This window comes from Sceloporus occidentalis, unplaced genomic scaffold (assembly GCF_023333645.1).
Source record: "Sceloporus occidentalis isolate IW3139 unplaced genomic scaffold, rSceOcc1.0.p SCAF_54, whole genome shotgun sequence".
NCBI classification, from domain to species: Eukaryota; Metazoa; Chordata; class Lepidosauria; order Squamata; family Phrynosomatidae; genus Sceloporus; species Sceloporus occidentalis.
In genome coordinates, this window is record NW_028317034.1 from 5,848,678 (window position 1) to 5,865,405 (window position 16,728).

The 16,728-nt window shown below is 39.5% G+C and overlaps 1 protein-coding gene across 1 annotated transcript in view; it reads right to left on the reverse strand.

The window, feature by feature from the left end:
- Positions 1–2,695: 2,695 nt before the first annotated feature.
- Positions 2,696–16,728, reverse strand: part of LOC149288070 (5'-nucleotidase domain-containing protein 1-like) — a 109,822-nt gene continuing 95,789 nt past the window's right edge. The window contains exons 9-12 of the mRNA XM_089492213.1: positions 14,257–14,375; positions 9,350–9,511; positions 4,221–4,389; positions 2,696–2,814 (exon numbers count right to left, since the gene is read on the reverse strand). Coding sequence (XP_089348339.1) covers positions 2,696–2,814; positions 4,221–4,389; positions 9,350–9,511; positions 14,257–14,375 — 569 coding nt within the window. The remainder of the gene's footprint in view (positions 2,815–4,220; positions 4,390–9,349; positions 9,512–14,256; positions 14,376–16,728) is intronic.

Here is a 16,728-nt window from a genome sequence, read left to right on the forward strand (position 1 = left end):
CTATAGTAAGTAAAATGTATATAAGTATATAAGTAAAATGGCCGCATTTTCGAGATTTGGACGTCCCAACCAAGATGTCCGCCGCCAGCATAAAAGGGACACCAAGATGGCCGCCGTAATAGAAAATACATATAAACTGAAGTAAGATGGTGGTGAGATCTTGCGAAGTGAGACCTCATGACCTAACCAATATGGCCGCTGCAAGCCTTCAAGATGGTGGCGAACTCTCGTGAGATGCGAGAGTTCATCCAAAACCAAGATGGCGGCCGCCGGAGAGAGAAACAAGAACGTGAAGCTGCCGCCTAGCGAGACGAAGCAGCAGACGAAGACGAGAGCCGAGCAAGGTAATAGAACGAAGAAGAAAAAGCTAAACCATAGCAAAAAAGAAAAGACAAAATTGGTGGGGAAAGGGAAAAATTAGGGGGTGGGTGCAAGGGCCCCCAGGGAGAGGAGGGCCACACGGCCCCCGAAGCGGGGAAACGACCTGCTGACGAAAGTAGTGCACCACAATAATCAATAAAAAATAATTAAAATAGAGAATATGACAATATTATACATATATATATATATATATATATATATGCAGAAAAGGGTCTAACCTGCAGCTATGATGAGTAGCAAAGAAAGAGAGGGGGAATGTCTAAGGGTTTATTTACCACTGGTTTCTTGTTTTTATTGGTTTGTTTTACACTTTTTGTTAACTCTTTCTTTGCTGTTGTTGGTGAGAGTAAAGGAAGATATGCAAAATAGGAAGCCTCCTGTCTTGCCTTAAAATTCAGTGTACATTGTAAACAGAGGCTTGTTGAAGGACAGCCATATGCCATTACCAAATTAATCCAACTCAATCAGTTTACCTGAAAGGGTATGCAATTGAAAGAAATTATAACCCTCTTACAAAGTTTGTTATTTAGGGAATGTGTGTCGAAATAAAACACATACACAAGTGTATACAGTAAGTACATTGATAATTAAATTAGTTCACGTTACAGTCTAAAATGTTTAGCTATTTGACATAAACACTAACTACAACAAAACTATTCAACACAAACAATAACATCAACTAGCAATACTCAAGTATTATCTGCAGGGATGGATTTTATCTGGGCCTTCTCCAAATGCTTTAATACATTTTTTTCTCTCTCGGGATCTTCTTGCTTCTCGGAATAGGTACACTAACAGGACAAATCTTCCCAATTTAGTATTCTCCAGAATGTAGGAAATTATTTGATGACAGTCAAGATACTAGGTTGTATTCACACGTCTAGCCACCCACTTTCTCCAGGATCACTATTCCTTTCACATAGCTAGAGAGTATGTACACAAGCGTTTCAGTAAACAAAAAAGGGGAGATTGCATATTTAACCAATGAGGCCTTTCTATGTTGGAGGCTTTGATCTTAACTTCTTTTAGTATCCATATTGGTTGTAAAATCCAAATAACATTTCAGCGTGAAGCCAGATGCACAAATAAAACATACACAAATACTAACCTTTAATAACTGTTTGTAAATTAACTTTTTCTTACACAATTCTTATGTTAGGAAAGAGATGGCTACATTATCCTCATTTCTTTACACTAATTTCTTTACTCATGAATGAAAACACATATTTGACCTGTGTACTCGGTTAATGGGGAGGAATAATCACACATACCTTAAGAACAGGACATTCATTATGCCTTTCCCCGCTAACATAAAAGATGGGTTTTTGATACACATACATCATATATATATATATATATATATATATATTCTCATTATAATTATTAAACATAGCATACATATAAACATACATATGTTTATTTACTTAATATACTACAAATAAACATACATATGTTTATTTACTAAAGATAATACAACTTTTAAATGCAAGTCAAAATGTAGTATTTGGGGAAAGGGAAAGATCTGCTACTATAAGATTCTTCCATGTTTACACAATTATATGGATTCCTTCAGATGCAGTTCCTCCAGAAATTTTGCAAGTCCTTACTGATCTATGAAAGACTGCAATTGCATATTTTCAAGATTTTTTCAAATGCTCTGATATAGCCAAATACAGCACTGCGTATGATTATGCTTTCCATGATTCAGAATGACACTATACACTATACATCTCAGTATATCTTCTCCGTACTTTCATGTATGACATGAAAATAAACACACACACACTAAGCACATATTTCACATTAAAACACATATATTGTAATATTTGCTTTATTTAGTCAACCATAAAACACGGTATCATAATTATTTGATTTTGTAAAATCATCCTTCCTTGGCACATTTATAAAAATGTCAGACTGGCACGTTTCTTACTATATGTGAGTCCAATACAAAACCATTACAAAACAGTACTCTCTGCATGACCATATTTAGCCCACATATTTTTTATTAAATTACTACTAGCTAAGGAGTACTTTTATTCTGGAAACAAGTGTTTACAACAGTCTATTTGGTCAGAATAATCTATGTATTAAAGACACTATAATAGCTTGAAACGTCTGACTTTCTGTCCATCATCAGTTCTAAACAGCCCTTTGAACATGAAGTGCCATGTTCAATTCCAAAATCTGATTTTGAAGACACAAGATCATGATGTCACAGACCTTAAGGGGCAGACACCATTTTTGTTTTTCATTTTATATAAGGTTTGAAACAGTTACAGCCATTTATGGGATAAGGAAACCATGTGAACAATTATGCAGCAGCCCCTTCCTTTTTCTGAAGTAGCAAGACTTTGGGTGGTTGTGGATAGTAACCATCAATGTCTGAGTTATTGCTAGAGAATCTGGTAAACTTGTAGTCCAAAGGCAGGTCTGAAAAAAATACAAAATGTTTGTTATTGGAATAAATTAAATTTCAATCGTCATTAACCATTTGTAGGTACCCCTCCTAATTATTGACTTTAGGTATTTCAGCCACACCCATTGCTAACAGGTATATAAAATGAAGCACATAGGCATGCCATCGCCTGCCCCAGTCCACGGGTAGTGCTATTAAAGTGGAAGTGTCTAGGAGTAGCAACAGCTCAGCCACAAAGCAGGTAGACCATGCACACTTACAGTGTGGGGGCAATGAGTTCTAAGGTGCATAAAAGTTGCCTGTCTCCTGTAGCATCACTCACTACAGAATTCCAAACTCTTTCTGGAAGCAACATTAGCACCTGCACTGTTTGCCTGGAGCTTAATGAATGGGTTTTCATGGCTGAGCAGCTGCAAGACAGCTGAAGATCATTATGGATAATGCCAAGTGTTGACTGGAGTGGTGTAAAAAACACCGTCACCGGACTTTCAAGCAATGGAAACATGTTCCCTGGAGTAATGAATAATGGACAAATCTGGTTTGGTGGATATGGCCTTTTGTAAAGTTTGGTGGAGGAAGGTTAATGGTATGGAGCTGTTTTACAGGGTTTGGACTAGCCTCCTCCATTCCAGTGAAGGGTAACGTTAATGCTGCAGCATACAAACATACTTTGAACAAATGTATGCTTTCAAGGTTGTGGCACCAATATGGAGAAAGTCCTTTCCTGTTCCAGCATGGCTGTGCCACTATGAACAAAGCAAGGTATAAAAAGACATGGTTTGGTATGGAGGAACTCGACTGGCCTGCAGAGAACCGTGACCCCCACTGAACATCTTTAGCATGAACTGGAACACCGATTTTGAACCAGGGCTTTTCACCCAACATCAGTGCCTGGATTGGTTCAATATAGGGGATGGGAACATTACGTGACTGCAGGGGCCACTTGGCTGTACATGCACTCCAGGTCATAAGGTGCCACCTAGTTCTGGCTAAATTGAAGGTGTCTGCCAGTGTCTGTCAAGGCTGTGTCTGGTAGGTACTGACCTGGAGACCAGGAGATCCCTGATTTTCCTAGTCTATTGTGTTGAAGTACACCTATTTTACTATCGGTATCTGCTTACATTCTATAAATGTGTCAGAAAAAACTAATAGAGGTTGTAGTTCAAACAACTATACACGAATAAAGAAAGTATAGAGCAAAAAAGTAACACTTGGAGTTTATTATCTTTTATTAATATAGAGCCAATAATTTACGCAGAGCTTCTTACAATGCTTACATTCAAAGGGTATGATAACTAGAACTGAGAAATTAAGACAAACTGGAACATTAGGTGAACAGGGTCCTGCTCGCAAGCTTGCAACCTGGATGATTAGTAAGTTACTTAGGGCAAAAATACACCACATTCAGTGTATAGCTTACCTACTATTGCCTTAATGCTTGGGATGGTGATAGTGCTGTAATTCATGATACTTGCACAACACCAAGTTATTATAGGAGTTTCCTGTGCACCTTTCAGGTCAGTGAGGGTGTCTGCAAAATAGGACCCCCACTTGTTTGATACAAAATATGGTTCTTGATGCTGAAGACTCTAAAACAAAAATAAAACATTACATTAATAAAGAGACATACAATTAACACACTACTTTAGGAACCTTAACTAGCAGGAAAAAACCTGACTTTGCATGACACACAATGTGTACCAAGAGAAGATTTCTTAATCACTGTTAATATAGCTCACTTACTGTCTTCACAGCCCAGAGAGCTCATATACTGGCTCAGACAAAAAAAAGTACTGAACCAGACTAGGCTCGAGGATTGTGATTGAGTGCTATTACAGAGATTTCTGGTGGATAAGGCAAAAACATCATGTTCTGAAGCACCTTTAAAAACCATGTCAACAGTAGGTAAGTACAAGTCAAGGATATGTTTGAGGGTGAATATGGGAAAAAAACGACAAGTGCACTTTATGTGTACTTGCAACTAAAGCACTTAGTTGCAAGTACACACTAAAGCTTCTAGGTTTCATTTCTATTTGTCCAGCCATTCCAATTGGAATATGTTTACTTAAATATAAACACACGATTGATATGCATTTTTCTTTGGTGAGGCTGCCTGTGACATTAAACTGTCCTTAAACCTTTTAAGTATATTAATATGCATGCTATAAAATGAATAAATCACTTACCTTAAAGAGAAGATGTAGCTCCTTCTCTCTTCTGTGGTCTGGCAATTCTGACCACTGATTCGATTGCATGAAACAGCCAATCAATGGGAGTGTTTTCCTGCATGTACACAGGGGGTCTCATTCGACATCCCCAGGACATTTGCAGAGCTAGGGTTGGAGCTAACTGGTATGAACGTGTCAGGATGTGTTTGCAAGGATGACACCACGTGACCACGTACATTTAACCTTTCTTAAGGGAACCTCTCAGCTATCACATGCACTAAGGTGCATATGATGGATAGAGTAGCCCTTAAAAAAAATATATCTACACATGCATGTGTGCAAGTCTCTAAAAACCAGAAAAACACCAAAAGGACATATTGTGGTTTCTAAGCATTCTTAGCCATATACTGATTTCCAACTACTGTTGTTAAATAACCCTAATTGTGTTTACTAGTTTTGATTTTGTAATCTCCAACCCCCCTTTGATTTTTTTCTGTAAATCTGTAGGTAAAATTTGAATAAACCATAAAAAAAAAACTTTATAAACTCTACCATATTATAGTAAAGTACAGCCTTAAAAAAAAAAAACAAGGATGACATTTACGTATTCTATCTTTCGGTTAAGAATACGCAAAAGCAGTTAAGATATAAGGATAGAAAACAAGGAATAGTAAATATGCCCTAATAACTTCTAACTTTCTCTAAATGGAGAACCCCATGAAAACCAAATTACCGTATTTGCCCGAATATAGGCCGCACCCCCCCACTTTAAGTTTTTAAAGTGGGGGTGCGGCCTATATTCAGGGTCTAGCGCAGGAATGCGCAATTCGTATCGCACTGCATGTCCTGGACGTCGGTCAGGCAGCAGGGTTAGGATACAGATTCCCCGCAAAGTTGCAGGGGACCTGCATCCTACTCTCCAAGACGCTGAGACAGCCTCCCCTGCCAGCACTTTCCACGGGAGGAGTGCCGGCACGGGAGATTATCTAAGCGCATCGTGCAGACGTTCACCGGCTGCGGCGTCGCGTGTAAACAACCTCCGCTGCTCGATGTGATTTAACAATAATATCCCTTGCCGGAAAGTGCTGGCACCGGAAGTTGTCTACGCGTGTTGCGTAGATGTCCCCTGCTGGCCCCGCAAGACACCCGGGAGTCTGCTTTTGTATGTCAGGGGGGGGACCATCTTGGGGGCAGAGTGGCAGCATGTCTCGGGGGAGGGCAGAGTGGCAGTATATATCGGGGGAGGACAGAGTGCCAGCATATCTTGGGGGAGGGCAGAGTGGCAGCATATCTTGGGGGGGCAGAGTGGCAGCATTTCTATTCTATGTTTTTTTTTACTAAGACATTTTTTTCTTTAGAAAAGCACCTAACTTTTAGGGTGCGGCCTATATTCGGGTGCGGCCTATAATCGAGCCAATACAGTATTTAACTAGAGAATTAAATTGAAGAAAACTAGCTAGTTGCTGTGAAACATGCTGCTAGTTGCCCTAAAGATAATTTCAATATATAAATGTAAATGAATATCCCTTTATTTAGTAAAAATACCGTGATTATAAGACGACCCCCCAAAATCTGAATATTAACTTAGGAAAAAAAGAAAAAGCCTGAATATAAGACGACCCTAAAGGAAAAAAGTTTTACCAGTAAATGTTAATTCATGTAAACTATTTTTTTTAATAAAAGCTATGATTGAGAAAAATATTTTTTTTGTTTTTATTTCTTGTATTTTCCAACCTGTCCCCCAGTTACGCACATCTGCCCCCAGGCTTGCCACTCCAATATGGCACTGTGGCCCATGATATGCCTTTTAACCCTCTATATGCCACTGTGCCCCATGGTATGCCTTTTGACCCCCTATGTGCCACTCTGCCTCCAGAAATGCCTTATACCCCTATATGCCACTCTGCCTCCAGAAATGCCTTATACCCCTATATCCCATTCTGGCATTTAGGGGGTTAAAATGCATATTATGGGGCAGAGTGGCATATAGGGAGGTATAAGGCATTTCAGGAGGCAGAGTGGCATTAAGGGAGTTAAAAGGCATTGTATAGAGCACTCTGCCTCCAGAAATGCCTTATACCCCTATATGCCACTCTGGCATTTAGGGGGTTAAAATGCATATTATGGGGCAGAGCGGCATATAGGTGTATAAGGCATTTCAGGAGGCAGAGTGCTCTATTAAATGCCCCCTTAACGCCACTCCAGAAATGCCCTATGCCCCCATTTAACACACACACACACACACACACACACACCCTATACCCCCATTTAACTAACACACACACACACACACACTCTCCCCTCCCCTCCCCTCTCAGCCCTCTCTTACCGGTGCTTCCAGCCGGGGCAGCGGGTTGACGTCGCCTTCTGCTGCAGCCGGAAGGAGGTGGAGTTGGCAGCGGGGGGTTGTCTGCGTCCGTCGCGTATACTTTCCCCGGCTGTCAGAGATCAGAGTTCCCCGCACCGGTGCGGGGAACTCTGATCTCTGACAGTCGGGGAAGGTTTGCGCGACGGACGCAGACAACCCCCGCTGCTAGCCACACCTCCTTCCGGCTGCAGCGGACGTTGTCTACGCGGATTGCGTAGACGTCAACCCGCTGCCCCGGCAATACAGCAGGAAGCACCGGTAAGTGTGTGTATGATGGGGGGGGGGGGTGAGACAGGAGGATCCAGGTCCCCTGCAGCGGTGCGGGGGATCTGGATCTTAGTCTCCTAATCAGACTCTATTTGAGGTCTGATTAGAAGACGACCCCGATTAGAAGACGAGGGGTATTTTTCAGAGCATTTGCTCTGAAAAAAACCTCGTCTTATAATCGAGCAAATACGGTAATTGACCATCCAGACCACATCTTTAAGGGGGAAGCATATCTGGCATTGGATCTCTAGGTTTATTTATTGACTATGGCATTCAATTACTACCTAACCCAATGTCCCAATGTATGGCTCATCCCTTGGATCTCAACAAATTAGACTCTTCCAGCAAATATAATTACAATCTGTTGACACACTAGCATGAATCCAGAATCACAGTGTTTTATTAATCTAGGAGTTAGGGAGGATCGAAATCAAACAGTCGTAATGGAATAGAGTACAAAGTGTAAATAAAACACCATACTTAACAAGTCCAAAAATACCCAAATTTCTTCAAAGCATTGGCTGTGTTTTTATAACACCTCGTGCTAGGTTATATTTAGATGCACATTTCCTCTCAATTATTTCCCTAAATTAACTTTTCAACAGTCTGCTAGCTAAATACAGAGCTGCTGTAAAACCAGATTTACGCCTGTACAGTGTGTACGGATTTTAGACGCATTCTTGTTAACTCTGGCGAAAAAAATTCTACAGCTGCTCAAAATCAATCTCAGTGCTGTGTCTGTAATTATTTAATAGCTATAGCGCAATATATTTTTTATTGCATTTACAGACACACAAAGAGATATTTTTTTGCTGAAAAGTATCTAGGCGTCTTGATAAAGTGAGTTTTAACCCTTAATCTGCCCAAAGGTTCAAAATCAAAAGGGGCCTGGAAGTCCTTAACCCTTTTTGATACTCCTCTCTACGTCCAAAGCAACTGAGGATGTAGTATGATGTCATGTCCTTGATCCGGAGCCACTGGTAAGTCAGATCCAAGGGTGGAGTCCACCAGAGGCAACAAAATCATGGGCCTCCCTGCAAACTGTGTTAAGTACCAACTTTTCTATGTATTCTGATTTGAATCTATACAGCTGTTTTGGAAGATGTCACTATGCATGGGTGAAATCAGTACTTACCTACGTGCAGTTATATTACTGAGCAAATAAACGCAAAGTGCAATTTTACATGACAGTATAGGCATGATAAATAACAAGGGAAGTCACAGCAAATGTCATTGCTGTTAGCTTCAAATTTCCCTTTCGTATTCAAAGGTACCCAACAGAATGGTCACCAGGGAGCAAGACTGAAGGGGTAACAAATATATTTAATATGATTAGAAAGATTAAAGACAATGTTTACAGCAGTCTTTGAATGCAGTAAATATAAGCAGTCATGATAGGTGCGTGTGGTAGTGTGACACTGAGGGACTGATGTCATCACATTGCTAGGTGCTTATTACAGATGAAAGTAGCAAATACATTTCTTGACATTAATGACTTATGAGAAACATAGTACGTACAAGACCTCCAAAACAAAATAAGCATGTTAAAGATCAAGTAAACATTGAAAATAACTCAAGTGTGATATATTAAAACAATTTGTAATTTTTTAGAGAGCAGCATATGACTAATTACTCTAGACTTCTACTAGCAGTACATTCCTGAAGAGTTATTCAACCACAAATGGTCAACATCTCAAGTTAATTTAACATTTATTCCCAAAGGAAACATCTGTAGGGATCACTTACATCATACTTTCCTTTTTTCTTTAAGGAAGATCCTAAGTCTGTCACGTCTGGCTCATGGACCTCATCACCTTCCAACTCCTCTAGGACTAGGACAGCCTCCCAGTTACTATAGCGACGGACTGAGAAAATATCTGACCGCATGCTGTCACCAAAATACACAACCTGCAGGCCAGAAAGCATATGGAAAATAACAGAAAAATAACAGAATACACAACTAGAATACAAAATAATAAAAAAACGTATATTTTATTTTTCTAGTCTGAATAAGAAGGTTAGGATGAGGCAAGTGTAAAATTGGTATAGCTATACAATAATCACCAAGAGTCAGAGATAAATCACTGAAGGAAAAAACAACAAAATAAAAGTGAGTTTTAAAGCAGTCTCACCAACTACAGGACTCACTATAAAATCTATGGGGGTAGCAGAGGCTACCACACTCATCCACATCCGCCAGGCAAGCCAGGAGACCCAATTTTCCCACAGAAATCTTGATGCCACTACTGCAAGGTATTCTGGGCAGGTATATGTAAATAAAGCCAACATTTATCACCTTTTGCCGCTTTATCTATATCCACATCATGTGGATGAGTGCCATTAAGGAATACAAAGCTGCCCATGAGTGGTATTCTGGTTTCTGCACTTCTGTCCCAAGCTTTGTTTAAAGACTGTCTAGTACAGAGCACATTTGCTCCAAGGGGTCCATTTATAAAGTGGATAGAGGCGAAAGTTGATCATTGTTAACCTTGTTTACATATACCTACCCAGAATCCCTTGCAGCCGTAGTAGCGCAACAAGATTCCTGTAGCAAGTCTTCTGGCTTCCCTGGTGGGTGTGGATGAGTGTTTAATAATACCTGCTACCCCCTTAATCTTAAGAGGAGGAATATTCCATCACTTTTACCTTACTACAATTTATGTTGTATATCAAATCTACAAAACAAAACAATCAAAGATGTGAGAAGGAGGAGGATTAATCACCAGTCCTCACTCTCCTGATCCCCTCCATCCAAAGGTGTAACTCCTGCTACAAAGCTACATCTGTTCCCCTGGAAATTATAAATGTAAAATATGTGATGTGGTTGCTGATGCTTCTCTGTATTTTGCATGACTTTTCTATTGTTGTTTTTGTGGATTATATAGAAATGCCATCAAGTGTTTCCAGCATTAAAAGCATCAGAGGATGGCGCAAAGCACACCGATGGAGAAACCTGAATGACGGTGATTCATTTGTCATTATACATACAAATGCATATCTTCATTAATCATTAGCAAATCTGTTTTTATGGTAAATGACTCAAAGAATCTCAAGAAGATTATGATGTATAGTTTTGGACACATAACACTATGATGTTATCTTATGAAGTATAAACTGGGCTACACCATAGCTGCCAACATTTGGAAACAAATTCCAAGGATACTTTGCAGTACAGCTTAAAATTCTCTGCCCAGTCTACGCAACCCACATAATTAGCAGAATTTAGCACTTCCTAGTTATTACCGTATTTGCTCGAACATAGTGTTGGGTTTTTTTCAGAGCAAATACTCTGAAAAATACCCCTTGTCTTGTATTCAACGTCGTCTTATAATCGGACCTCAAATAGAGGTCTAACAATAAGACTAAGATCCCAACCCCCGAGCTGCAGGGAACCTGGATCCTCCTTTCTGGCAGCCTCAGGCTGCTGCTGACACTTCCCCTAGGGCTTCTATAACCGAGAAAAGAAAAATTAAGTATTTCCCAGAAAAATAGGGTTTAGGGGAAAGGGGACCCATATTCAAGGGAGGGGGTGAATTGCCTTGGGACATCATTAAAAACTAAATAAAACTAAGGAGTGGTGGCTGGGTTTTTGCATTACAAAATCAATATAAACAGAAATGGGGGTGGGTGGTTGGGGGTAATACACATGGCAGTGGGGGGCATCAATAGACAAGAGGGTGGTTGGGCATCACTACATCAATACAAAAGGGGAGTCTGGCAGAGGGCAATACACAGAGGTATGGGGGGCATCACATTAACGAATACTAAAGGGGTGGGGGCATCAATATACAAGGGGGGCGACACACAAGGTTTTGGGGGGAACACATTAATGGGGCATTCATACACTAGGGGCAAAAATATAAAAGGGGGTTAATGACAAAAGAGGGGAGAAAATAATTTTTTTTATACTTTGTTGTGGCTTGTGGCATGTGTGTTTGGGTGTCGGTGTGGCAGAGTCCTGGTGTGTGTTTGGTCATCTATTTCCTGGCACTTAACTTTCTTTAGGAATAAAATTAACTATTTAATTTTTACTTATCCAGCGATAAAACGCCCTCTGGAATTTGTAGTCACTTCAGAGAGAGGATTATTTCAATATGCAGATCTTATCACAAAGGTATAGTCGAAACTTGGATGGGGTTGGGATCTTCAGAGTCTGTGAAACCCAATTTAATTGTAAGGCCTGATTTCATTCTTCTCTACAGGGGACAATTCCCTGTCCTCCCCCTTAAGGGAGAAGCTTTTACATACACACTGACAGAACTGGTACTTTTTAATCTAAAAGTTTTTGCAGTAGCAAATGTTTTGATTCCATTATGTCTAATCTCTGTAACTAATTTGAGCCTTTTAACATTTTTGGTTTCTGGGATTTTAATACAAATAATGTGATAAAAATGAGTGATGTATAGTTATTTGGATGGCAAATTATGTGAATCAGGTATGTATGAAGGCTGCATGTGGGTATAAGAGCTCGACCACGAGATAAAATATATGGAGCTGGTGTCCAAACGTTTCCAGGGCTGCTTTTCATTCCCAGTCCGGCCCTGCTTACATTAGGTATAGTTGTATAGATTTTTATGAGCTAAGCTTTTTTGGCAGTATTCACACATATATTCACATATGCACCCCAATAAAACCAATTATAAAGAACTGTATTCCTATTTTAGGCCTGACTGAAGTTTCTGCAGATGCACCCTGTGACACAAAGCTATTATGCAACCTGCCCAATAACTGGAACTTTATATTTTGCCATAAATCGCCTGTGTGTATTAAACCTCCACTCTGGGTTATAATGCTAATGATGAGACTATGTACAAAAAGGGGAGTATTAACAACATTGTTTGCATTAAAACAGCCAGCCGAACCAAGGGTCTTAAACATTCATTAAATACCTAACAGAATCCGTTTTTGTGCTGATTGAAACAAAAATATACCTGGCTTGTTGGATGTGTAATGCTGACAAAATACTTGATTTTATGTATCAGAGTTACTACATAATCCTCTTAAATTTTAATTTTTTTCAGCCATCTGGTATCTCAGAGAAAGAAAGTCAAACATAGCTCATAATAATAGTTTATTATGAAAGCTTTGGTCCCAAAGAATAGAGCACTAAATGCAAACTGATTTGTGTTATCTTCAGACAAGAAAGTAGTAATTTCATCTGACAGTATGTCAGGGCAAAAAGATACTTCCTCTCAAAGAAGCTGTTCTTATTAATTACATCTGCAGCCCACGCTTCTGGCCAGAGGGCATCACTTGTTGCCTGAAAAAACATCTGGCATACAACTTCAGCAAAAACTAAATACTAAACATGGTTTAGGTTTTTGTTTAGGTGAACCAAAATATGTATTAAGTTCTATTTTTTGAGGAAAAATAAAATATTGTATTTAGGAATGCAACCCCTTCTTTCCCTCCTCAACCAAAAAACCTGTGGGAGGGCCATCTCTCTTTGGTCCTTCCCCGCAAGGGCATTTCTTGTGATTCAAAAAATCCATTTGTAAATTCCGATGCTTTGTCTCCTGTGATGCTCATATGGAAAATGATCAAAGAAAAACATGTGTACTGTGGAAATAGTGGTGCAATTGCCACTATTTGCAAGAGAAAAACAATATACTAGGTGTGATAAAAATTCCCATACACCACACACCTAGCTTAAAAGCTGTTCTAATGATACGTAAAAATAAAAAGTGCTAAGAAGGGTTCCCAGGTTGCCTAGTGTGCTGCCCAATATTGTCAAAACAAAAAGGTGATATGCTAAACTCACACTCAACCTAACTGTGACACGTGGCTTGTGACAATCCTTGGGGCTTCAAAGCTATTGCAGCCAGATGACCATGCTTTCCTTCTCACATGTCCTCAAAAGGCCAAAGCTGATGGGGCATTATAGGGTAAGGTTAAGAGAGTTCTGCTATAGTTTGGCATATATACAATCACAACACACAAAATGAATATTCCTTTAAAACATAAAGATACCTGTACCACCTAAGATATGCAAAAAGTTTTAAGCATTTCCACAAGGTTGATTATGCAATTAATTTGGTCACAGCTTTACTCAGTTTATCTTGAGTTCTTGCTGGCTTCCCAAGAAAACTAAAATGTTTTGCTCAGTAGTGTTATGACTATTCATCATGACATAAAGCATGTATGATTTATAATTACTCTGGAAATGGGTATGATTTCATTTAATGACATAAAACCATAGCAAGTGTCCAAAGTATGAACCTTAGCGTTTTTATTCGGTGTGCAGTCATTATGGGTATTAGCCAATAGTACAAGCCACCAACCCCTCCCTCACATTGTCACTTCACTGTGACGTCTTAACATGCTGCCAATTCCTGCTTTGTTTTTGTTATTTGTTCATAGCCTTGCCCCTGCTGTGTATGCAGTGTTTCTTGACCTTGACCTCTTCTTTCAAAACAATACAGTTCTAAAGGGGAAGTTGTACTTAAAACTGAAATGTGCAATAAACACCAGAGCACCATCAAATAAACATCTACATTAAATGGTCTTCACAGAAAAAATATTTTGAGGACAGTTGGGTTATATATAACAAAAATATTATTTCTAATGTAAAGAATCTAGTACTGGAAACAATTTCCAACTTGACACCCACTCCACAAATTCCATCCTATATCACAAACACATGTTTGTCTTACCTTGGGTTCAGGTTTTCCAGTTAATGTCTTTAAGTGGTCATAAAGTTGTATCCAGTTGCCCTGTGAGTACCATCCTGACTTTTTCAGGGATGGTAATGCATCAATCTCTACGTCATTTTCTAAAATATATAAAGAATATATTTCATTATAATATATGCTTCTCTATATGTATTATAACGCTTAAAGGCTTTTTTTTTTTGTAAAGACCTGGTTAGGTAACTAAGTGAATTAAGAATTGGAACACTATATGAACTAATTACTTTAACATATTTTAAAGGGAAGTTCCTGTACCTATATTTTGATGACATAGGGATTTATGGACTACATTTTCTGTAGGCGGGCTTTGCCCTGGATTGCTTCCCTGTACTACTGGCCCTGGGCCTGAGTCAACTGTGCACTCTCTCAGGTCTTCAATATTTCTAATGGTACGAGGCAGGGTTATCCACTTTCTCCACTGCTCTTTGTTCTTTCTCTTGAACCCATCCTAGAGTCAATTCAGCATGACCCAAGCATTTGGGGGACTGTAGGTGTCAGGAGGGACCTACCCATTCCTCAAATCAGGAGGTACCTACTGGTGCAGCCAAGGTCTAGGGATGGTTCTACCGTGCCTGAAATCATACTACCACGTGTGCCATCTCCTTAGAATTTTGGAGTGGACCCTCCATCCTTCCCATAAGTTATGGATTGATGTTGAAGCCCATGCTCATACAATCTCTATTAGCCTTCTCCCAGGAGCTCTGACTAGAGATGACCCTCTGGTCCCTACCACCTTCTCTGTCCATAAGGACACAACGAAAATATAAAATTGACTACTTACCAATCACTCCTGACACCTTTAAACCTCAACCCTGACACCAAGCCAGGGAGGTACAACACTCCTATCAGACAGAACACCATTTCTGTTTCACTATTTTCAGGTGGGGAGCTTTATTTCATCCATACCACAGAAGCACAACCTATTAAGACCTTTGACACAGTTCGAGGAGCTTGGGGCATGTGATTCTCTGCCTTTACATGGGATTTCCATTATCTACCAGTTATTACTAGCCAGTAGTACATCAGAGTTTGTAAGCAAAGGGGAAAATGCCATGCAACTCTCCCTAAGGCTCAATGGCTAAACATCTTTGTCCTGACCCACAAATGCTTCTTGAGCGATAAAATCCAAGAGATGTCATATAAGTTGCTCTTGAACTGGTATTATACACCCTTGGGGATCCACAAAATGTTTCCAGATCGCCCGGACTCCTTTTGGAGGTGTGGAGTTTCCCCAGGTGGTAAGAGTGTCCGCTCCTGGTTTCCTTCTGGACCAAATAGTTGGCAAAGTTTTATGGAACACCTTTCTTCCTTCCTGCCTGGCTCACTGCTTCTGCTTTTTAAGTGTCTCTTGAACAAAGCCAAAGCCCTGATACCACTCCATTGGGGGAAGCTGTCTTTCCCGTCATACTAGAAATGGATTTTGAGGGTCAAAAACACCCGGGCAACTCGTTTTGAAAACAGAGTACGAAACAGAGTTTTCACAGAACCTGGTTCTATTGGGTGGAATTTATTGGAGATCCCTAGACGAGAAATTTGTTACACACATAATAGATCTGACTTGGTCGCATTCTGAAAAGTGTTCTTGGGTCTTGGTACCCCTCTCCCCTTCCCAGTCCTCCCTTTCTTTAACCTATCCATTTTTTCCAACCCCGCTTTCCATGTGACACATAGTATTCATATTTCATTTACAGTATAGCCTGGTTGTACTCTCGCCAGTGTTACATTTTGTTAGGGGTATACAGAGTTCATGAGTGTTGATTATCTTAATTAAGATGAGCCTGCGCCAGACAGTGTTTCCGTATCCTTGTCCCTACTGTGGTTTATGCAGATAAAGTCAGTAAAAATTGATTAAATAATAAAAAAATGTGCTGAAGGTGAAATATGGCTATTTAACCTGCTGCTTAACTCTTAACCGCTTAACTTAATGAAAGGCTTATAAAGAGCAACTCTAGAGCAAGTTTTCAAGAGGTCTTATCTTGCCATCACACCTAAGATAATGGCCCATTAAGCAGGAACATTTTATTGGTTGTTATAAAACCACTTTCAAGCTTAACATCAAAACTGTTCTTTATAAACAATCTTTAGTTTAAAATCATATTCTACTTCACACTGAATTAAATCAATAAACCAATAAAATTGAACAGGCACCTTGCAGGCAACATAAGGTGTAAATCAAAGGAACATGTCTTTTTAGGAAATTAAAAATAATTAAATAAATTTATGTGCAGGTTCTGAAGATGAAAACTATGTTAGAAGCACAGTTATCCTACTGCAAAATGCCACCCACTGTTTGTTCCATTGTTTTATATCACCGAGCTTGCCATATTATGATTAGAATTCACTGTTTTACATGAAATTTATATATATGAGTATATACACCATCGGTAAACATGTATGTTTGTACTCTAGGAGTTTGCAGCCATGTTGTATGCAGGA